The sequence below is a fragment of the Mytilus californianus genome, unplaced genomic scaffold (assembly GCF_021869535.1).
Source record: "Mytilus californianus isolate M0D057914Y unplaced genomic scaffold, xbMytCali1.0.p SCAF_3, whole genome shotgun sequence".
Lineage (NCBI taxonomy): Eukaryota > Metazoa > Mollusca > Bivalvia > Mytilida > Mytilidae > Mytilus > Mytilus californianus.
The window spans coordinates 60,356,099-60,380,920 of record NW_026262679.1 but is presented as its reverse complement, the minus strand read 5'-3'; the positions used below and the strand labels follow the sequence as shown (position 1 = coordinate 60,380,920).

Sequence of the window (24,822 nt, the reverse complement as noted above, 5' to 3'; positions counted from 1 at the left end):
TATCCCTAATTTTCCATTACTGCATTACTTGTAAAAAAAGTTTCTATTCACCCACCAAACCCATCTCCTCATAAGTATAGGGATGTAAACATACGCAACCACGCCTGCTTATTATTGTTTTAATGGATATAGTACACGATAAGCTATATCACTGATTGAGCTCTTTTATCACAAAGTTGACGCTTACTTAAGGGTCTGTTTTGCCCATTCTCCTTCTGTTGCTTTTGACAAAAACCTTTGTCAGTATAAACATTTTTTTCAATCTATTTTTCAAACTTTGAACTGAAAAGATTTACACTGACAAAGGCCATCTGTTGTTCCGAAATGTTTGTCTGTGCGATATTATGATCACCTTATTTGTATATTACTATTTTTTCAGTACCTATGCACAAATCTCTGGACATTTATAATTTTTCCTGTTTGTACAATAGTGTCAGTTTTAGACGATCCGATACCTATTATATTTGCTGGTTGGTCGTTTTCTAAAGGCTAAGATGTAGATATAATTAACTTTGATGTTTTTAATATCTGTATTCTTCATCGTCAGAAGGGCTTATGACAGTTTTGTACCTTGTTCATACTGAATGTAATGGCGTGCCTCCAAAGGAGGACTTGTATACATTCTCAACACATTATCGTCCAATACAGCAGCAGCACGAAATAAACTAAAAGCTCCTGGACAACAAAGCACACATCCAAACACATGTTCTGTAGCCTTTTGTAGCCAATGTCCGATAGCATATTCAAATTGTTGATACCATACAACAGGCCCTATAGAGAACATCAATGAATTAGAACAATATAATGAAAATCAAGATCATCATTTCTAGTTTTAGCTCCATTTGCAAGAAATAAACAAAGTTTTGTTATTCATATTCATTTGTTTCCTTATTGGAATGTATTACAAGACTTCAATCTTTCTCGACTTGATATGGATGTAAAGTTTTTTGTCCTTGAATTATATTTTATAATTCTTTTATGGTTTCTTGAAGTCTTCAACCAAAACTATTTTGTTAACAATCCTTCTTTGAATATAAAAAGAAGAAGATGTGGAATAATTGTCATTAAGACAATCTATCACCATACATAGTGACGTAGAAGATAGCAACTTTAGATCACCATACGGCCTTCAAAAATGAGCAAAACAAATACCGCATAGCAAGCTATAAAAGGCCCCGAAATAACAAATATAAATGAATTCAAACGAGAAAAACCAACGGTCTGATTTAGGTACAAAAAAATAAACGAAAAACAAATCTTATATACAGCAATAAACGACAACCACTGAATTACATGCTCCTGACTTGGGATTTGGGATATGCACATTGAGAATGTTGCGGGGTAAACCTGTAGCGAGTCCCCGACCCTCCTCCCTCCTAACCTGGGACAGTGGTGTAACATCACAACACAAGTTCAAACTATGCAGAACAATACACGATAGACAAATAAGTTAAACGACATTATTATTTTTATGAACCACTCAATTACAGGCTTCTGACTTGGGACGGGCACATATAGAATTAAGAGGGGTGAACCATGTTTGCAGGCGCCGAGCCCTCCACTACCCTTGGAGAGTGATGATACAGCACAACATAAGAACCAACTATAAAAATCAGTTGAAAATGGCTTAACATCATCAGATCGAAACAAGCCCAAACATAACTCACAAATACACAAAAGATACAAAGTACATATCTGAGAGTACTTGCAGTTACTGAAAGCTAGTTCAAAGCCAATAACAACAAATGAAAAGATCATTTATCTTAGATTAAAATACTAACCAATACACAGCCAACATCTAATGGATTTAGTGTCAAGACGTCCTTAACAGTCAGAGAAAAACTTGACATTGTGCAATGCCAAACTATAAATATCGATAGATTGTAGGACCATGGATGTACACTTGTCTTAAGCAAATATGTTTATTGATAACAAAATCAATTTTAATACCAAGGAAAGCAATATTTTCTTTTTTTCTCTGAACTCTGATTTTAAAAGATTCAACTATCCATTTTTTTAATATTTTCCTACTAACATGACTAATGACATGTTTTAACTTGTTCTCGAAGTTGGCTTTCTCCTTTAGCTATTTATATTATATATGTAGGACTCAAATCTATGGTGGGCTCCAAATCTATGGCAGATTCCTAATCTATGGTAAATGTGACGTCATGCCATCCCAAATCTATGGCAGATTGTTTTACAATTCTAATCTATGGCAAGTTTTGTAATTTCCTAATCTATGGCGGGTTTTTTGTTGTTTTCAAATCTATGGCAAATTTTGTGCAAATGGCAAACAATGCAGTACATATACGACCAATGACTTGTCTTTAACAAGTGGACATGTACGACGGGAGCATGTATATAAATATTTGTGAAATAAACATTTCATAATGGTCAACCAAATCGTGTTGGCAACCAATCAAATTCGTAAATGATGAAATCATATACCTTAATACAGACTTCAAGATTGAAATGATGTGCACCGTAAAAATAAACATTTTTTAATCTGTGCATGTTACCTATTTAACCCATTCATTAAACCAACTAGTAAGTCCCTTATAAACAAAAAAGGGGATAGTTTTTTTTATAAAACAAAAATGATAAATAAAAATGAACAGTTTGAATTTTCAAATAATATTTACTTCATCGTTAATATCATTTTTATTTGATGACGATTTAAATCAAATTGGTATCCGGCAATTTTATCTTTCACTTTATAAACTTTGCCAGCTGTAGACAGCAAAATATTTACTATAACTCCTTTTCTAAAATATCCGGTACTGAAAAAAGCGGTGTCCTTGTTCATCGCGGGTTTCGGCCGGTACAGCACATTTTGTCCCTCTTCCGGATAATAGGTCATATCTTCCTTTAAACCATCCGCAAATTGTTGTCGAGGGAAATACCTTCATCTGGAAAGGTGTTCAAATCTATGAGTTCCGCCAACGTTTGCGGCGGCGACGATGTAATATTGCGTTATTCTATTGTGACGTAATTTAAAGATCTGCCATAGATTTGGAGAAAACAAAAATCTGCCATAGATTTGATTTGTTTGACGTTTGTTACGTCACATTTGCCATAGATTAGGAATCTGCCATAGATTTGGAACCCGCCATAGATTTGAGTCCTACATATATAATTCTGTTTTCAAATTATCTGAAACATCAGCAATTTTTTTTAAATATCACATAAGCTTCCGTTTTTATATTTACCGAGATTAAGGATCTCTTTCCACAAGTTCCGGTTCATTCGTTTTCATGAGGATAAACATCATTTCGATCGTTAGCAGATTGTAAACTTGAGAGTTTTATTTTTTTTAGGTGAATTTTTATCTAGTATTTTTTATATTAAGGTAATTTGATGAAAAGTACGATTAAACTTCACCACTCTACGATACCATACCAAAATCAAATTACATATACATGCAGATAAAGTTCTTGATCGTCTGAATTATGAACAAATAGCTTTTTAAAAGTACTATTCAGAGAAAGTTAAAAAAAAAAAATAACCAACGTCTACCAATGTTTACCTGATCCTATAGGATGTATTCGTCCACATACAGCACCAACTTTGTCGTTTATTTTCATTTTGTCTATCAGTTTCTCTACTGCTTTATGTTTGAAATCTACATCTCCGTCCAAAGCCAATATAAAGCTGTCATATGCCTAGAATAAAGTTACTCTTCTCATTAATTTTAAGTAATATCAGACAAGGCAAATTTTTAAAACATAAACTTTTCTCGAGTTATAAGTGTACTTTTACAAAAAAAAAATGTTTTATCATATACTAGTCGACGATTGAAACGATACACGACTTTAGAAAGATGTAGGTTTACAAATCAATCATAATAAAAGACTAACTATTACAAAAATGGTCACCAGCAGTATGGCAAACAAGTTAGCGTTCATGTCATTTGTTCTCTGGTGAAGAGTTGTCTCATTGGCCATCATTAAAGGTTGGGAGCAAAAGTTACAAATTACAGAAGGTTGTAACAGATATTCACAAATCTTGCTCGAAAAAGAGTATAGGTTTACAAATAAATTGGGTACCGAGAACTGAAAATAAGCATGCTGATCAATTAAGTAGACACACTGATCCCGATGATTGGAATATTCATAGGAATGTTTTCCGCGATCTTAGTTGTCAGTTTGGTCCTTTTACTATTGACAGATTTGCTATCCATTACAATGCACAGTGCAGTCGTTTTAATTCGAGAATTTAGTGCCCAAGTGAAGAGGCAATGAACGCTTTTAGTCAATTTTGGGGAGGTGACACTAAGTAGCTAGTGCCACCTCCATCGTTAGTTGCCACGACTATAAACAAAATCATAAATGACAAAGCCAAATGCACGTTGGTTATTCCTGAATGGAAATCTGTTTCTTATTGGTCACTTTTATATAATAACGGCAGATTTAGAGATTTTATACAAGAGATTATTTACTTGCATAAAGACAAAATTGTAGGAAAGGGTACCGTATAAAATGGAATTTTTGGTGAAAATCTTCTAAGCTTTAGTTATCAGCTTTTGATAAGGATCTTTTGTTTTTTAGGTTGAAAACTGAGACAGAACGTGGAGAAGTCGTGGAGAGCAGTGGTGTTGGATAAAACAATGTGTTGAGAGCTTTGGCATGAAAGATGGCTTTGTATATAGTTGATTCTAAAAGTGAAGAAGTACTTCGCCGGCTTTAATTGTTGGAAATCGTTTATTAATGAACATGGTTTTCTAATTTACCAGCCGAACCTGTGCATGTAGCATTATATTTAACTGTTCTTATTGATAGACATTCTTCACCAAGAGTTTTGCAGTCAGCAATTTACTCTTTAAAATGAGCTCTCAGCAATTTAATCTTTAAAATGAGCTCACGAATTAAACGGTCACATAGATCATACAAGCATTCATTCATTAGGTCTCTATACGAATCTTGCAAAAGGCTGAACGGTAAACCGGTCGTGGAAAAAGATCCTGTTGATAAAAGAGAGGCGAAGGATACCAAATGGACATTCAAACTCATAAGTCGAAAATAGACTGACAACGCCAAGGCTAAAAAAGAAAAAGACAAACAGACAAACAACAGTACACAAAACAACATAGAAAACCAAAGACTGAGCAACACGAACCCCATCAAAAACTTGGGGTGATCTCAGGTGTTCCGGAAGGGTAAGCAGATCCTGCTCCACATGTGGCACCCGTCGTGTTGCTCATGACAGTACAAACCCGGTGATATGTATAATTCGGTAGTCACATTCGGGGGAAGGGGACGGTATAGTAGTTACGACAATTGGAACATATCCGTCGTCATCTGTGAAACAGATATTCCATAACGGTCAACCAACTCGTGGTGGCGTCCGTAAAATTTACAAAGGAATGATTTCAACTTCACCACTTGGAACTCTTGATTTAATAGCTTCCTTGTGAGCAGAAACCCTCTATTAAGGAAATCATGATAGGAAACACAAGCCCTGGAATATCGTATCAACTGGGAGATATATACTCCGTATGCAGGCGCTGCTAGAATGTTGCTACATATAAATGGAAAGTTCACAATTGGGAAGTTGAAACCATCTCTTTTGTCGTAAAGTTTTGTTTTCAACCGACCCTCATTGTCAATTTCTAGATGTAAGTCAAGCTAAGAGGCAGACTTAACTGTATCTGTTGTATCCTTTATCTCAAGTTCGATGGGATAGATGCGTTCAATGTAGTCACCAAATTGTGAATTATTTAGTGAGAGAACATCATCTATATAGCGGAATGTGAAATTAAAGGTTACTGCTAACTTCTTTTCTTTCTTCCTAAGAAGTTCCTGTATGAAGTCAGCCTCATATGAATAAAGGAACAAGTCGGCAAGAAGATAACATTTTGCTTAGAGAAATATGTAGTATGCATCAGCATTCTAGCGACTTATTAGTGATTAGGGATTTGACTTTGATACGTGTAGCTTAGGCGTTTTGACAAATTAAGTTCATTTACTTATGAAAAAGCAAACAATAATATGAATCAACATATTATTAAAACTTGACCAGATCGAAGTTGGCGAGAGAATTGTTTAATTGGGAAATTAACCTGCGAACTATACCAGTCACGTGATAATACAGATGTCACCAAACTGCGTTAAACTTCTGCACAGCGTCTTCATAGCGCATACAATACTACATCATACCAAACGAGCGTTATCCACCCATTTCACATAACCATGGCATCGTATTACTTTCAAAGGTATCAAATTTGCAAAAATGTTTCTTAATCAGGAAAACCAGGTTATGGTATCTTTTGATTAAAAGAAAACTCTATCTACATTTAAATTACGTGTACATGTAGTTTACTGGTATGGGCAATATATTCTCATATAAAGGTAATTAAAACCTATGTACAGATGAAAACAAATTTAATGTGAAAACTGGTCATTACATTAAACTAATTATAAACAGGTTTACAGTACGCGACGTTTAGTGTGAACAAGGCCTAAAAAATAACCGTGTATTGTTTCTGTTGTTGACTAGTGTATGCATTATATATATACCAGTTACAATAATACTTGCATTTTTATGTTTATATTAACTTTACTAAATACTACAAGCATTTTTTGTTTCAACAAATCTTTTCAATGTTGAAATATAATTTATAATATTGAACAAAAAAAAAACAAACACGTATAAAAAATTAATAAACTTTGATTTTTACTAAAAAACCGCAAACACAAAACGTCTTTTAAAACTTGCATGCATTTTGCCACTGTACATGTCTGTTTACCCACTTAAAACTTTGTTATATGCTACAATTCTAGGTAACATATTCACACAAACTCAAGAACCATGTGATACCAATCCTATCGATGTTTCATGAAAGAAAAGCTTGCTACAGCATTAAGTATTACAAGACTAGTGCAAGTCGTTTAGTCTCATGTTTGCTCAATTCCAAACAGTAGGACTTAATGTATATAAAGAATTGAGTTGACAACCATCCAACAGAAATCAAAATATTGTTTTGTCGATTTAAGAGTACGACATAATTAAATTGATTTGGAAAAAACATTTATCCAAAATATAGTTTATATAGATATATTGACAAATGTTGTTAAATTGGAAGTTGCATTACCCCGTTTTATATGGATTTGGTGTTGACCAGTGTTTTGTGTTCTGTGTAGTGTTTTTGTAGAATATTGTTTGTTCTTTTTGTCGTATTTCTTTTGGTCATGGTTTTGTCTTTTTTCTTCAATTGATAATTTCTATTTCCCTTTTTTGCGATGTAAGAAAAATAGTCGATGTTTTGTCTTTTATAATGTCCAGAATTTTTCGTGATTTCTGGTAACCTTTTCATGTTTTCCTATCCTCTTTTTTTTGTTTAGTATAAATACATGCATGTAACTAAATAGAGATAGAGAGAATTCTTGTATATTGAAAAATGGTTAAAAAAAAATCAACGAGAGAGGGGGAGGGAGAAAGGAATTGTGAGAGTGTATATAACCGCAAATATATAGTATTATGTGATTGTGTTGACTTGTGTGACATTATACTTACTTTTTTCTTTTTATCTTTTGGCAATAGGTTTAGTATCGAACGTTTTCCATTTTTATGATTTTTTTCAATTGTCTCATCAATCTCGAGTTCAGGATATTTTCCATTGGCTCCCATCATCTTATATCCCAATAAGTAGTACATGTACATGACCTAAGATGTGAAAAATGAAAGTGCAAGTATATTTTACTTTTATATCAATTGGGACAGTATACCATACAAAAAACTATAAGTTGGTGAAGTTGAAATCATCCATTCGAAAATTTTACGGACACCATCGCGAGTTGGTTGACCGTTTTGGTTATATATTTTACAGATGACAAGTAACAGTACAGCATAAAAACAAACTGTAAAAATCAGTTTGAAAAGGCTTGACTCATCAGATCGGCATGAAACATGAAAAACAAAGAGACGATACACACTTAATGCCGATAAAAAAGTACTCCAAGTTACTGAAAGCTAGTTTGAAGCCGATAACAATCTATTAAAAAAATATCTTCTCCAAGACGAAACTTTTAATTAGCGCACAGCCAACGGATTAATTGTAAAGACGTCATAAACATTCTGAGAAAAAGCATGACCTTGTGAAATGCCAAGATACAAATACATATTATCGACAGGATGAAGGACCATAAGATTTAATAAATGTATAGCAGTACATATTTAGTTATGCTTTAATTTAACTAAAACAAAATCAATATTAGTACCGATAAAGACAATATTCAAAGATCTAATTGCGGTCCTATAAGAACACATTTTTTCAAAGGACGTTTGCCATTATACATAAGCTTGCATTGTCTTTTATCAACAATATCCATGATATCAATAGAGAAAGTTTTAAATATGTCCCCTTGTCCCCTTTACGGGAATCTTCAAATTGTTTATACGATTGTCTTGATTGTTTCTGTTTCTGGACAGTACATGCTTATTTTATTCTCACAGAGTTAGAACTAATAATTGATTTTACCTGTGACCATCTTTTTTTGTGTCTGATTTTGTTTTTATCTTTCAAATGAATCGTCATATCTGTTTGCATTGGCATGTTCCATTCCAGTCGTCCCCCATATGGTGTAGTTTTTTTTGTTGGCTTACTATCCCATGGTAGATTGTTGCTAACCACTGATCTAAAACTGAGAACAATATATACTCCAAATAAGGTCGTAACACAATTCATACTTATTATCCATAGTAAAAAGGGGTGAACAAGAAATCATTATATTTATGAAGGTAAACATGTTTAATGAATATAAGTCAATCATAATACAACCCCGTGACTTGACAAACCGAGAAAGTTAAATTACACGATTGAGCTTCGTTTTTCAACAAAAGCACATGTTTTACCTAAGTTCAAGTCGTACATCGTCCTTTTGATTGCAAATTGAGAATGATTTCAACAAACACCACTGAAAAGCGCTTCGGACTCATGAAATTTATAGTGTTGTTTTCCTTTTTTTTTCAAATCTACTTACACATAGTAGTGATTTATGTGGCGCATAGGACAGCTAAATTTGTAAAAATAAATCTTCATACATCAACCGACATCGAAACCGAGATCAAGGATAGATTAGTGAGTTGAAATTCGTATCTTTAAATGTTAGTGTTAAGAAGTTTTATTGTCTCCTAAATCTAAAAATATTACATCAATATTTACTTCAACTCACATGAATCTATTTTAGTAGTAAAATTTATAAAACCTCTACTGAATACATTAGTACAACTAATATACAATTTATATATATCAATATAACTGTATGTATGATCTACATTAACCACGAAGCGTGTTTCATTCAAGGGACAGAGGTACACATAGTTCTACATTAGGTGCTAAATTGTTTCGATTGTGTCTGTAAAAGGAACCGTCATGATTTAATACATTTCCTTTCGTCTAATGGAATTTGTCGTCGACATCTTCTACATGACTGTACATTTCTAGTCGAATCTTTTCGTTTCCAATTTTATGTTGATTACTTATTTTCGCATCTGTATTGCGTACATGTCTTGAAGTATATGGTATAACAATGGGGTGTTGATATGAATATGGGGTGTTTCCAGGCAAGTTTTAAAATATCTTATTTTCTTTGGGGTATCTATCATAACCTGAGTGCAAAATATGTGATATCCACTATTTAACAAAGTCTGGTTATCTGTTGAACGATATATTCTATGGAAAAGGCTGTTAAAGATCAAACTGCCTCTTCTAATTCCGGATAATCCCCTTTAGTAGTTTCTCATTCTACAGTAGAGAGTAAATAACTTATCGATTTAAAAGCCTGATGAAGAATTGACCAAATTTGAGGATAGCTTGGTGCACTAAAGTTTGGCTTATATCAAATATCAAAGATAGTGGTTGAAACGCAGGGTAACATTTTAACCATATTAAAGTCATCAAATATTTATTTTGCCGGATGATAAGAAGTCCTGCTTTATTCTTCATTTTTTTTATCACTAGCCGCCTCGTCAGGATCGATCCAATTTATTTTATTCAAGATTTAATTTTTTTTAAGTTTTGGGTTAGTTCGAAGTTAAATAGACCTTATCGCTATTAGGAAATCTGCGATACTTGACCTGAGAAACTGCGACACCTGAACTTTCGACGTCATACAACAATCAGGTCCTTTGCCGGGTCAGAAAATTTTGTGACGTCAATATTTTACGGGAACCTTGTGATGTTCAGTAATGGCGGACAAATAGCGATAAGGTGTATTCATCTGCTGCAAATTGATAGGAAACATAATTTCCTTATAAGGGGTACTTACACCTTCTTGTATTTCGCAGTAAGCTTTCAATTCCAGTATAAAGATCAAAAACCACGATTACTACAATGTAATTTTGATTTGAAGATTTAAGATACTTTAACTGTAGGTTTTATAATGAGTGTTAATTGGATACAGCTAATTACCAAGTTGAGTTATTTAATTTCAATATAATGATAAACGAGCCATTGGCAAAACTATTTTTATTATTGAAACTAAATAACGACAGTTGATTTAAAACTGTATCCAATGCTCATGAGTTGTTAAACCTAGTTTTATTCAATTTTACAAGCTTCACTTCAAATTACAGTTCTCTTACGGTTCTGCTAATATTGTGATAGGAACCCACTTTTCACTACAACATCAGACATTTTTAAGACTTTTCAACGCTTTATCCCAGACATATAACCTTAGCCGTATTTGGCACAACTTTTTGGAACTTTTGGTCCTCAATGCTCTTCAACTTTGTACTTGTTTTGGCTTTCGAACCCTTTTGATCTGAGCGTCACTAGTTAGTCTTGTGTGGATGAAACGCGCGTCTTGCGTATTAAATTTTAAACCTGGTACCTTTTGTTAGCTATTATTCGTATGTTTCTCTGTTCTATATGTTCTCCCATTTATTTGTATTGTCATGTAATGTTGTAATTTCAATGTTATATTTATCATTGCCATAAAAGCGGGAGGTTTGGTTAGCAACAAAACCAGGTTCAACCCACCATTTTTTTCTTAAAATGTCCTGTACCAAGTGGCACTTGTTATATTATAGTTCGTTTCTGTGTGTGTTACATTTTAATGTTGTGTTTCTGTTGTGTCGTAGTTCTCCTCTTATATTTGATGTGTTTCCCTCAGTTTTAGTTTGTAACCCGGATTTGTTTTTTTCTCAATCGATTTATGAATTTCGAACAGCGGTAAACTACTGTTGCCTTTTTTTCTGCAGTGAAAAATGTGAGTGTTTTGTATATTATTGAATAAAACACAAATCTTCGAAAAGAAGCCCGTTGTGAACTTTGAAGCTCACCATTTACCTTACAAATAGCGAATGAAAATGTCTTACATATTTGTGATACTAATCTGTTTACAAAACATTTAACAAAAACCATTATTGAACAGCTTACTTTGATGCCTCTTCCATGCATTCGACCAGCTGTTTTACATATTCATTTGGTATTCTTTGCTGGGATTCCTTGTCAGTCTCAAAAGCGTCATCAAAAATTATATGAACTAAAAAAGAGGGTAGGTAAATATAAGTCTACATATACTTTGCATTTAAACTAAACATAAGTTTAATAGGGTATTGCAAACAAAAATCTATTTTTTACATAAGGATAATTTAGGGCAATTAAATTACAAGTCAAACAAAACAGTTCTCTTGTTATTAAATACAAAACTTACTTTCTTTTCCCAGTCGCTTATTTTTACTCCAGGACAAATCCAACCTTAAAAACCAATGGAATGTTAAAAGCTTTATGACAATTTATTATTTGAATGATTGAACACTATTATCTGTATACAAAACATTCGATTGTGTGGTTTCTTACTTTCCTGGGTTTTGTTGCCAATCAACTTCAAATTATATTTGAACTTGGTACTGTTTTGATTCGAGGGCCACTGATGAGTTCTCCCTAGACGAAAAGTGCGTCCTGCGTACCAAAATTGTAAGCCTTGTGTCTTAAATGAGTTTAAACAACAACTGGGTTGATGCCACTGCTGGTTTAACGTTTTGTTTTCGAGGGTATCACTAGCCAATAATTCACCACTTTTGTGTTAACATGAAATATCATTGAGACGTTCTTTTTCTGTAAATGTGCTGCTTATAAAATCTAATAGGCATAATTTTCAGAATCTTTGGTTTTTAATTTCTTTTGAACATCGTATTTAATTTAGCGTTTCAATTGTTTTGCTTTTAACGCCACTAATTAGTCTTATATATATATAGACGAGAAGCGCATTTGGTGTACCATATTTTACGCCTTTAACGAGTTTTTGATAGTTACTGATATATTTCACCAGTATAAAAACTCGCTCCATAGACAGGTAATTACATGTTCTTGTATGTGTCTTGTGTCATGACAATTTTGAATGTATTGTTCGACTGGTTGTATTTCATATTAATTTGAAATTGAATCTTGCTTTGTTACGAAGTACCAGATGTTGAACATATAACATTGAGTCAATTTTATTTATCGTATATAGTACAGAATATTTTATTAGGCAATATGTTTTTTTGTATACATGACTTTCGTCTCAGTGTACTAGTTGTAGTGTATTGTCTTAATAACTATCAGTACTTGTCTATGATTATTTGTGTATAACTAGAACACTACTGGTCACTACACCCTATTATAATCATTAAATATTGACCTTTCGATGTTCTCCACAACTTGGTCAGTAAAATTTTCTATAAACATATACATTTTATAAAAGATGTTTAATGCAAAGGTCATCTTAGATGTTCTCACATTCTTTTTCCAACGGGTTTTTATCTTCCGTTTTACTATTTTAAATGTTCACGCTGTCCTATATAGCTTTTAATCCTTTTTAATGAACCGTGTTTAGTGTATTAATTTGTAAATCTACATTATAGAAAATTTAGTCAACACACCTGAATAATGATTTGAGGAGTTGTAACATTTCCTGTCTCTTTTCATGCCACATAGTTCCACATATATAAATATACGGTTCTTTTTTTCCTGATTGATTTTCTTCTTCCTTTCCTGATTGATTTTCTTCTTTTTTTCCTGATTCATTTTCTTCTTCCTTTCCTTTGTCATTTTTCTTTTCGGATGTGTCATGTTTGTCAAGTTGAATTTCCACCGCGTCATCTTTCCTTTTCATCAGTAATCCAAGTGACGAGAAGAAACTATCTCTAGTTGGTAAAATAAACAACCTAAGGAGAATAATGGAGCAATATTTTTGATTATTCAAAGCTTGAGATGTTTAATTGTTATCTTACTGGCTTATTGCATCCTTTTTCTATAACAGATGTTTTTCAACGTTAGTAACTGTGTTAATATTGCATGACACTAATCATGTCGTCAGATATCTTCTTTTTTTGTTAACCTATTTATTTGTTATGGAATTAACATTATAAATCATTTTTTGCATAAAAACAAAAGTCAATAATACCTTTGGTCTTGTTCCAAGCTGTTGCAATCGGGAAACAGTCCATACCATGTCAAAAATATAATAGATACCCATAATGCAGCATTAGGTCCAGCCCACATGGAGACACTATTAATGTCAACACTTGGACAGGAAACTGCTACTCCAAACAAGTTAGTGTCTTCTGACCATTTATAACAGTATCCTATAACTCCACCAAAACATACTAGCGGAACCAACGTTAATGGAATGAAAAATTATATCCTTTGCATATGAAGTTTGCATGCTAGAACACCTTCATAGGAAGCGAATATTGAACAGTAAATATAAATGAACATAAGCTTATGTTCTCTAAAGATTTTGAAAATCTTGTCAATAAAATTGTCATTTAAGTTAGCATGCTCTTCTGTAAATGTCCAACTTATCTCTGGCAGCAAACATTTTGCCATTAATAAGTATATACCCACTTTCACAATACATAATTTCAAATTTATTTTTGGTCTTGCTTTGTCCACTTCTGTTCGCCATTCTTTTAAGTCGAAGGAACCAAATTTCAAGTTACTATACAGAAAATTTTGACAAAATCCCATTGAAACTCCAACTAGACTTGCTACAATAAGGATTTTTTCTTGCGTAGTATACTCTATCTGATTAGACACTGTGTCACTGAATATGATATGTGGTTGTACAATCATACAGACTAGAACTCCACATTGAATAACCATTGCTATTAAAGCTATGATCACTCGCGACAGCCGTATTACGAATTTGTTACTATGTTTCTTTGATAAGTTTTTTTCTCTAGGTTTTATTTCCCTGGCTAAAGCAATTTGTTTTAAAATGTTCAGTATTGACGGAATTGTAAATGACGTCATAATGAAAGTTATTCCTGATGTCATGGAATGGTTACAAAAAACGTTGAACAAAAGGTAGGATGTCCCACACACCTCAGCACCTTCTAATATTAAAACCTAAAAAAATAAAACTTACATATCATAAGACCAACTTTTGTTTATAATTGTTAGCTTCATCCATAGTAGTCAAAATATTCAAAACGTTGTTAGACGACCGGTAAGTGTGTAATATCCATTACTGTATAATTTTAATAGCTTCAATTCAATGGAAACTATAGTTTCCTAGTCTATTGAAAGTCATTTTAAAACTCAATGCAAATTGAAATAAAAACTATACTAAAATGAAACTAAATACTTCAAAAAAAAGCAATTACATGTATCTATATCAAATGAGGAGATGTGGTATTTTTGTCAATGAGACAACTATCCAGAAGAGTCAAACTGACGTTGAATAATTAATACATAATCACATGTGAAGAAAGGATGTTACTATAGCGTATATTCTTACGGTTAGCAAATACAGTTAGTCATATTTCATTGGATAAATACTTACAGGTAAAAAGAACTTCCATTCAACATTTTTTACTTTTCCAAAACACACTTTACACAAAGACTGTATAAAGGTTAAGGCAATTGGTGTTGAGTAACAAAGAATCAGTTCTGTTAAAGCATTAGACTGCTGAGCATCTCCCTTTTGAACGTAATAAATACAACAAAATGTACACATTGATTTAAGTTATAATCACAACATTTCATAATTGGTTGTACATAGAAGTAAACCACAAAATTCAAATTTGTATCTAATTTCATTATTTTCCAATGCTGTTGTTTTACGAAATACATTGAAAACAGTTTATCTAGAGCAATATTTAGTTTTTATACGACATGACACACATATTTTGTGTAACACATGGTCAGTTCTTACTACTTCCCCATAATATCTACAAAGATTCAATGTGTATGTGTGTTTGCGCGCTTTCCCAAACATTTGATTCTGATAGTGTTTGCAATTCAAATTTTTCAATATCAGTAACATTTCTTCCTTACCTTTTCTGTGTTCAGCTGCGACGATAGAAGCAGCGGGATGAGAATGGTTGCAGCACCTTTCATTGCGATACCAAATAACAATCCAACACATATAAAAAAACGACACAACTTCAAAAAGTACTTTTCCACTTTTTCACAGTCTCCAAAATCTCTTTCTGTATTTCTAAACACATCCCATATCCTTGAAAGTAAGTCATGATATTCATTCCTAAAGCTTGTAACAATGTTTTATTAAATATCTATCCATTTATACAAGAATAAACATTTTTAAATCTTCACAATTCTACATCGTATCGCGTTTTTATATCTGGTATTAGCAATTTTGCATAAGCAATTTTTCATTTATCAGTTACACAACGTTTCTTACAGACAAGAGAACTTTTGTAAAGTAATTGTTTTATTTGGACTTGAAATTGATAAAAGTAATCGGAATCAAAATATCAACATGTGACTAAATTCTCTAAAACACATTAGCAGATACAAGTTAGTTTTCGCTCTACAGCTGTAGTTTTTGCGTATTTGTTGTTATGGCCCCAAAAAGGGGGATATTAATACGTCATCACTGCACTGGTTGGATCTTTAAGTATGCCTTTTGGCTGGTGATCAATCTCATTCAACGTTTGTTTGTGCACTTAAATAAAATTTTACAAAGCTTAAACATTTTATCTGTTGTTTACAATTTTAACAATTTGTTTTACAAGTGTTATTACATTGTTTTAATATTTGATTAGAAAAATGAAAAAAACAAGCCATCACTTTGAAGAACTCGAGTAACTTCCCATTCAATGTAATTATCAATTAAATACGTGATAATTTTCTCATCTATTATGTTCTTTTCCTCTGTTTTGTATTTTACATTTATATATTATTAAGTAATCCTACCTTTTCTTTTTTTCATTCTTTCTCATTTGATTTTCTACATAAAAAGACGTTTGGGGAGAACTATTCACACACTGTGTTTCTGGTGTTTTATTTTGAACTGTAGTAATTTCAATATCATCGGTTATTTTCTGAATTTTCGTGCTGTTTTGTGGATTGCGTGTTCCAAGAGAATCTTGCTGTCTTGATGATTGCCCGTTTTCCCTTAATCTTGCTTGTTTTTCCTCTCTTTCAAGGTTTATTCTTTGTTTTTCTCTTTGCTGTATAAGACAGAAATATAATGCAATATTAGTATAATGTATTTATTTAACGAAAGTAATTTTAACAAATGAAAGAGAGGCGAAAGATACCAAAGAAATATTCAAATTCGAAAACAAACTGACAATGCATGGAACAAAAAAACGAAAACCGATCAAAAGATAAATAAAAGTATATAAAACACAACATAGAAAGCTAAAGACCGAGCAACACGAACCCCACCAAAACTGGGGATGATCTCAGATGATCCGGAAGGGTAAGCAGATCCTGCTCCACATGTGTCATCAGTCATGTTTCTCTTGTAAGTACAAATTAAACCCGGTCATAAGTCTAATTGGGCATGTCACATTTCAGGAAAAGTAGAAAAATTATGGTTACGACAATTGGAACATATCCATCGTCATCTCTGAAAAGATATTCAATAGAGATCAACCATCTGATGGCGTTCGTAAAATTTTCATTGGAAAGTTTCAACTTTACCACGTGGAACTCTTAGTTTATAAGCTTCATTGTAAGCTTCAACCCTTTATTAAGAAAATTATGATATGATTTTAACTGCCATACGTTATCGTCGTCGAACATGTATTAATTCTGTAGCCTACAACGATGGTTGCGGAAACTAGATATGTTTTACATTCCGGATGCAGCAACACCTTGATAACAGATTCAGTACACAATTAAATGTTTTTGCATATTCCCATCTATTAATAATAAGCATGATTTTTGGTATTTTAAAATTTCACAGGGTTGACTTTTTTCATACAATCACTTTTACTTTACTTGTCATCATGTTTATGCTGAAGTAAGCAGGTGACATTGTAGCTTCTCTGTAATTATCCATATAATAGACCAATTCTTTGTGACGTGTCGGAGTTTATGGTACATGTGTTGAATACAAATGAATGTACTGACTTTAAATTTCTTTCTTTCTTTTTTTTTAGTTTTTTATGTATTTAAACTTTGTAATTGATTTAGTCTTCCAATTGTTCTGTTCGAGCAAACTAATGAATTTCTAGACAAACTGAGTGTCTGGGGTTTATGAACTATTTATTGTTATGTTAGATGACTTTTGAAAACCTATTATAGCGATAGCATCAGAAAATATATACCCAAAAAAATGGAAAGAAAAAAGTATTTATTTTTACTTTTAATGGAAACTTTTCATGCATTGGTAACAGTACTTATATCTGATATTTTCAAACATTTTGTTTAATCGAAAATATCGTAATCCCATATCTAAGTTTTATAGAGGAAAATGTTCCGAAATTTACAATTTTTTTTTTTTTAATTTTCAAAATTTCATTAGCTGATTGATCGATATATAGGTGTATATTAAGTATGTAGAATGTAATATGTTCGATCAAGTTGAAAGATCCTGATGAAAAAATAGCAATGTTTGGTATGTCTGTGATTTGACTTTGGTATCAAGCTCTACTGAACTGTGAAGTATTTGGATTGATTGTGTTTCTCCGGAAATGTATTACACATTTAGCAATTTGAAATTTGAATTTACAATGCGTCAAGCTGACATATTTCATATGACTTTTTCTGTATTATACGGTCATGGCATCTTTGTTTTAAAGTAACTTTGCAAAACTTGTCAACAATATCTTATATTTTAATATAGTTTGAAATTATATTAAAACAAAACTAATAGGTTGTTAAATTATGCAATACTGGTTTCATAACAGATTTTACATTTCAGTAAGCAAGATTTTAAAATCTGAATTCCGATATATTTTCAGATTCGATTAATGTTTGAAACAAACAAAGTCTAATAAAAAACAGGATTTGAATCAATACTTTTTCATTCTGTTCTTCATTTAAAATTCATTATTAGTTATCATTTGGTTTCACATAGTTTAAAAAAGCAATCTGTGACTTTATCTGACAGAACGATTTCAAAAACTGTACTGAGAATTGTAGAGAAAATCCTGAAGGTGTTTTCAGGACATATTGTGTATCAATCAACTAATGTGAAACAATGTTTAAATAAAATATATGACCATCGGTCAAATGTCACGATAACCGATGGAACTCGACAGGAAATCTGCATTTGCCGATGCTATGCACCATTTTCATAATGTTTTGTATAATAGGTTCTGCCTCATCAACACAAAATAGAAAAAGAAGATATCAATAGGAGAATAAAACAATTATAAGTCAAATAAAAATAGACACAATGTAATTTGTTTTAAATTTGTTAACCGCACTTGCTCCTAGATTTTGTTCGATTGTTTATATGACACACGCGAACAAAAATAAGGCGCAAGTGTGGAGAATTATTTTTAATTAGATTGATATAGACAGTACCATATCGAAAAAGTAAACCGAAAAATAGAAAAGCAAAACATAGCAAAGTATAACACTGCATATTATTTACTAAACAACACGACCCCTCCCCCCACCCCACCCCCCCCCCCCCAAAAAAAAAAAAACCTGGGGTGAATTCATGTGCCCATGAGAAGTACCTAGCACTTCCGGACTTCCTGTTCCACTAATGGCCCCCGTATTATTCTCCCCATAGAGGGACCTAAATGATAGCCAAATTTATCTAAAGGCAACATGGAGCCTGAAGGAAGTTAGGAACCGTAGTTTCTTAATAATATTTTTTTTAATTCATAAACGGAGAATTTAAGACAAGTATGAAATAAATTGTTCCTGAAAGTACTTACATGAACTATCCTTTTGTCTACCAATTTTTCGCATTAATATTTCTGATGTTATTGCTATAGTTTAAGCGTAGATTAACATAGTTGTTTCCTTGATATATTTATGAACATAACAAGGCATACACATTGAAACATGGTAATACGGATTAATGTCACTGTATCGTGTCATATTTGTATCGCGTTATACACAAACCTTTTCCAATTCTGTCGTTTTCTTCTGAATTGTTTCTAAGACGTTTTCTTTCATAAAAACCTAAATAAAAACATATCTGTAATTTACGTATTATAAATATTATTATTTTTCAAGTTAACAAATAAATGTTCTTCGTTCAAACATTAATTATTCATATTGTCTTTCATTTTGAATTACAGAGTTCAAAAATTATATCGTACTATAAAAATACAATAGAAATTAATCATTCATTAAAGAACATTGTCGATGGGTTCCTGTCACATTTACTCACAATTAAGGAATGACTGTAATTTTTTTTCTGTCTATGAAGAAGTAACATAAAAAGTGTGGTTCACACTGAAAAACCCGCGTAGCGGGTCATTTTAAAGTGTCCACCACATTTTTTATGTTATTTCGAATAGACAGAAACAATATTACAGTCATTTCTTATAATTTAATTCTAAATTCCATTTTAAACCGGAGTAAACCATGAAAAAACGTTGATGACGTCACGGTCACATGACAAAATTATGTCTTTGAGCTGAGCAAACCTAAGGATGACAATATTTTTTTCGAGGGTAAAAAAACTCTATTTAACTCCATGAATATTTCTGAAAAGGTAAAAGAATAAAATAAATTTTAATCTTAAATACTTCCGATTACTCATCCTGTAAATTTACCTTTGTTTTGCCTATTTTGTAAGAGGCTTTGTCGACATTACAAGCCTGTACTATATTGTCTATTATTTCGTACTGGTTTTCACCTTCTGCCATGAAGTTACGAAAGATTTTAAATCTACAATAAAAAAAAATCTTATTTATTTGAGTTATCAGTGATATGACCTGTCATTTTTTTTTTATTTGGGCAAGTTAGGATGCCATATTATCTTCTTTATTTAGTACAATTCCATTCAAGTATTTTTTATTTTCCTGTGTTCATCAAGCACATATTTGTTCGTTCTTTATTTGTTTTATCTGCTTTGTATCGATTGATGGTCGGATTTGTTTTTGTGATAAATTAAACATTTCTCTAATATTGGTGCATAACGAAGACGGGATTAAGCTACAATCAATGATAATGTCAATTTAAATCCTTTTTTTACATTTGGTTTAATGTCCATACGAGAAGGAGATTGACAACCGATACCGTATATTCAGCTATAAAAGGCCTCGAAATGAAAGTCTAGTTATTTTGTCTTACCTTTATAACAATTCTTGATATCAAGCTAATTTTAAAATATGAACATTTCTACTATTTTCACCTGGGGTGAATTCATGTGCCCATGAGAAGTACCTAGCACTTCCGGACTTCCTGTTCCACTAATGGCCCCCGTATTATTCTCCCCATAGAGGGACCTAAATGATAGCCAAATTTATCTAAAGGCAACATGGAGCCTGAAGGAAGTTAGGAACCGTAGTTTCTTAATAATATTTTTTTTAATTCATAAACGGAGAATTTAAGACAAGTATGAAATAAATTGTTCCTGAAAGTACTTACATGAACTATCCTTTTGTCTACCAATTTTTCGCATTAATATTTCTGATGTTATTGCTATAGTTTAAGCGTAGATTAACATAGTTGTTTCCTTGATATATTTATGAACATAACAAGGCATACACATTGAAACATGGTAATACGGATTAATGTCACTGTATCGTGTCATATTTGTATCGCGTTATACACAAACCTTTTCCAATTCTGTCGTTTTCTTCTGAATTGTTTCTAAGACGTTTTCTTTCATAAAAACCTAAATAAAAACATATCTGTAATTTACGTATTATAAATATTATTATTTTTCAAGTTAACAAATAAATGTTCTTCGTTCAAACATTAATTATTCATATTGTCTTTCATTTTGAATTACAGAGTTCAAAAATTATATCGTACTATAAAAATACAATAGAAATTAATCATTCATTAAAGAACATTGTCGATGGGTTCCTGTCACATTTACTCACAATTAAGGAATGACTGTAATTTTTTTTCTGTCTATGAAGAAGTAACATAAAAAGTGTGGTTCACACTGAAAAACCCGCGTAGCGGGTCATTTTAAAGTGTCCACCACATTTTTTATGTTATTTCGAATAGACAGAAACAATATTACAGTCATTTCTTATAATTTAATTCTAAATTCCATTTTAAACCGGAGTAAACCATGAAAAAACGTTGATGACGTCACGGTCACATGACAAAATTATGTCTTTGAGCTGAGCAAACCTAAGGATGACAATATTTTTTTCGAGGGTAAAAAAACTCTATTTAACTCCATGAATATTTCTGAAAAGGTAAAAGAATAAAATAAATTTTAATCTTAAATACTTCCGATTACTCATCCTGTAAATTTACCTTTGTTTTGCCTATTTTGTAAGAGGCTTTGTCGACATTACAAGCCTGTACTATATTGTCTATTATTTCGTACTGGTTTTCACCTTCTGCCATGAAGTTACGAAAGATTTTAAATCTACAATAAAAAAAAATCTTATTTATTTGAGTTATCAGTGATATGACCTGTCATTTTTTTTTTATTTGGGCAAGTTAGGATGCCATATTATCTTCTTTATTTAGTACAATTCCATTCAAGTATTTTTTATTTTCCTGTGTTCATCAAGCACATATTTGTTCGTTCTTTATTTGTTTTATCTGCTTTGTATCGATTGATGGTCGGATTTGTTTTTGTGATAAATTAAACATTTCTCTAATATTGGTGCATAACGAAGACGGGATTAAGCTACAATCAATGATAATGTCAATTTAAATCCTTTTTTTACATTTGGTTTAATGTCCATACGAGAAGGAGATTGAAAAAGTATATTTCTTACATATTTATTTATTTTTATTATATGATAGACATTAAATATAAAAATAAGAAGATGTGGTATAATTGCCAATGAGACAACTCTCCACAAGAGGCCAAATGACATCGAAATTAACAACTATAGGTCACCGTACGGCCTTCAACAATGAGTACAACCGATACCGCATAATCAGCTATAAAAGGCCACGAAATGAAAGTCTAGTTATTTTGTCTTACCTTTATAACAATTCTTGATGTCAAGCTAATTTTAAAATATGAACATTTCCACTATTTTTAGAAATATATTATTTGCCCAATATTGTTGCCTTGACGTTTGTTAGATATTGCTTTTCTAAAACTTCTATTTTAAAACATTGTATTGTAATGATTTATATAAATGTTTTGATATAACCACATTTCCTCCCATTTTAGGGGAACGTACCTTTCCAGAAATTTCACATATGACATTCTAGTCGGAAATCCCTCTCTTCTTATTCTGATTACGTCGTATATTCCAGCACTTTCCAGCTGCTTCAATACAAGATTTTCATCGAAATATCCCGCCTGTTGTTTGTCATTTGATTTTATACAGCTGTAAATTCGAACATATTCACATATTCAAATTAGCACGTAGATATTTCGAATTATGTATTACATTTATTTTAATTAAAAATAGAATTTCTCCGTTAACTTTTGATCAAGTGATTTTGTTCAATAATTACTGTTCAAATATATTTTAAATGCAGTTACTAATCGAAATATTGGATAACTGCAATATTTGTATGCAAACCGGAATATTGCTTCAAAATGAGATTAGTATTCTTACAAGACATTCATTGGTATGAGAATCACATTGTTCTATAAAACGTTGAAAATGCAAAGTATTAGTTATGAAAAATAAACAAACAAATATACACTACCGGACAAATAGAGGTGATGCATCGGCCAAGATTTCAACGAGACAATCCAAGGATTTCTAAATAAAAAAAATAATTTATAAGATTATATTCCTCTGGGTTACAATAGTCTTTCTAACCTTTTTCTTTCGTACATTTCAAGATTAATATTTTAGATTGAAGATTCATCAAATAATATCAATGTAACAACCATATTAAATAAAACAATGTGTAAGGGAAAGATTTTCCAAGAAAACTCGTGCAGTGAGAGGGAAGTAAAGCAAAATTCAGAAAACAAAAAGCTCTGTATAACTCCATTAGATGATCATTACCTTGTATTGGAAGGCTGCACTTTTCTTTGACCTGGGCTGTCGCCTGTCCTCACATTTGTTTATTTCTTTACTGGATCTGCAAATTGACAATATATCATTTTTTCAATTAGTATTATTGAAAAATTACTTAAATTGAAATAAATTCGTCTGAAAATGAAATAATAAAAATTATTCGGCCGTTCTTTAAGTTTGAGGTTATACGATGTTTTTGTGTATTTCCTACCATTTCTTTTAATTTCTAAATATTGGGGAGTTTTCTGCGCATTTTAAATGCTTATTGGTCCATTTATAACTATAGGTCACCGTACGGCCTACAACAATGAGTACAACCGATACCGTATATTCAGCTATAAAAGGCCTCGAAATGAAAGTCTAGTTATTTTGTCTTACCTTTATAACAATTCTTGATATCAAGCTAATTTTAAAATATGAACATTTCTACTATTTTCAATTAGTATTATTGAAAAATTATTAAACTTGAAATAAATTCGTCTGAAAATGAAATAATAAAAATTATTCGGCCGTTCTTTAAGTTTGAGGTAATACGATGTTTGTGTGTATTTCCAATAATTTCTTTTAATTTCTAAATATTGGGGAGCTTTCTGCGCATTTTAAATGCTTATTGGTCCTTTCATAACTATAAAATAGCAGCTAAACTTTTTTCAGCTTTGTATGAAAAATAATTCTCTATCAGCATTTAGTTTAATGATATAGTGCTTAATAGCTCACGTTATTCATATATAACCTCTCAACTACTGCTAATATTTACAAAAATTTTTTTTATGTTTTGTAGGATACGAAATGGGTACAGTTTATGTCTCTACGAGGAGTATTCCTTTGAAAAAAAACCAGTTTAAAGCATGCCGCCAACTAGAGCAGAAAGATAGATAACCACTACACATATCTTTCACTTATTTGATTGTCGAGTCTTTTTTACATGGTCTATTTGAATGAGCCCATGTATAAGAAAATAAAACAATTTTTTTTTGGAGATAAATAATACAAATTATCGAGCATAAGACTCAATCGCTCCTTTGCAATTAAGATAGACGCAAATGTTTTCATTCATTTTTGGTTTTTTTATGTAAGGGATGTATTATTTTCTAATTGCAATGTGTTACAATCTTGAACATAGGCGAAATGCATGTACACTGTAGGTCTTGTCTTGGAAAGCAGATCGCAAGTCTGCTCAATGTTAACCTTTTTAAGGTTATGACTGCACCCATTTGTAGTTGTAACTGGAACATACTTACCGGTTATTCGAAAACGAGTCATGTGAATCAAAATAATCATGGACAATAAAGTTGTTGCTGTCAGAAAAAATGTCTTTTATCTTTTCAGGAACAGTTCCTCTGTTCTTTTCTAAGAATTTACTAGCGCTATATTTCACCTATTTTAAAGAAAAATTACATCACCAGACGCTCGGGATATAGTCAGTGTAATCCTTGTTTCAATGATATGCATTGATTTTATTTTATGCAATAATTAGACAAAAATGAAAAATTTAATACCTCTGAAGGAAAGTGTAGATAATAAACAATGCCCTTTTCT

General features: G+C 31.8%; 1 protein-coding gene across 5 annotated transcripts in view; it reads right to left on the bottom strand.

The window, feature by feature from the left end:
* The window catches only part of LOC127733066 (chitin synthase chs-2-like), a 33,612-nt gene extending 10,244 nt beyond the window's left edge, over positions 1–23,368 (bottom strand). Inside the window, exons 1-16 of one of the 5 annotated variants that reach the window (XM_052242334.1) lie at positions 23,272–23,365; positions 22,964–23,019; positions 22,486–22,635; positions 21,596–21,710; positions 20,937–20,996; positions 16,151–16,407; positions 15,269–15,449; positions 14,775–14,912; positions 13,392–14,338; positions 12,868–13,152; positions 11,658–11,701; positions 11,381–11,486; positions 8,480–8,642; positions 7,516–7,665; positions 3,530–3,665; positions 571–771 (exon numbers count right to left, since the gene is read on the bottom strand). In XM_052242334.1, the coding sequence (XP_052098294.1) occupies positions 571–771; positions 3,530–3,665; positions 7,516–7,665; positions 8,480–8,642; positions 11,381–11,486; positions 11,658–11,701; positions 12,868–13,152; positions 13,392–13,489 (1,183 nt within the window). In that variant the 5' untranslated portion in view covers positions 13,490–14,338; positions 14,775–14,912; positions 15,269–15,449; ... (4 more) ...; positions 22,964–23,019; positions 23,272–23,365. Of the gene's footprint in view, positions 1–570; positions 772–3,529; positions 3,666–7,515; positions 7,666–8,479; positions 8,643–11,380; positions 11,487–11,657; positions 11,702–12,867; positions 13,153–13,391; positions 14,339–14,774; positions 14,913–15,268; positions 15,450–16,150; positions 16,408–19,270; positions 19,331–19,929; positions 20,045–20,936; positions 20,997–21,595; positions 21,711–22,485; positions 22,636–22,963; positions 23,020–23,271 lie in introns of those variants that run through there. The other 4 variants (XM_052242333.1, XM_052242335.1, XM_052242336.1 and 1 more) reach the window with 4 other exon arrangements.
* Positions 23,369–24,822: the final 1,454 nt, after the last annotated feature.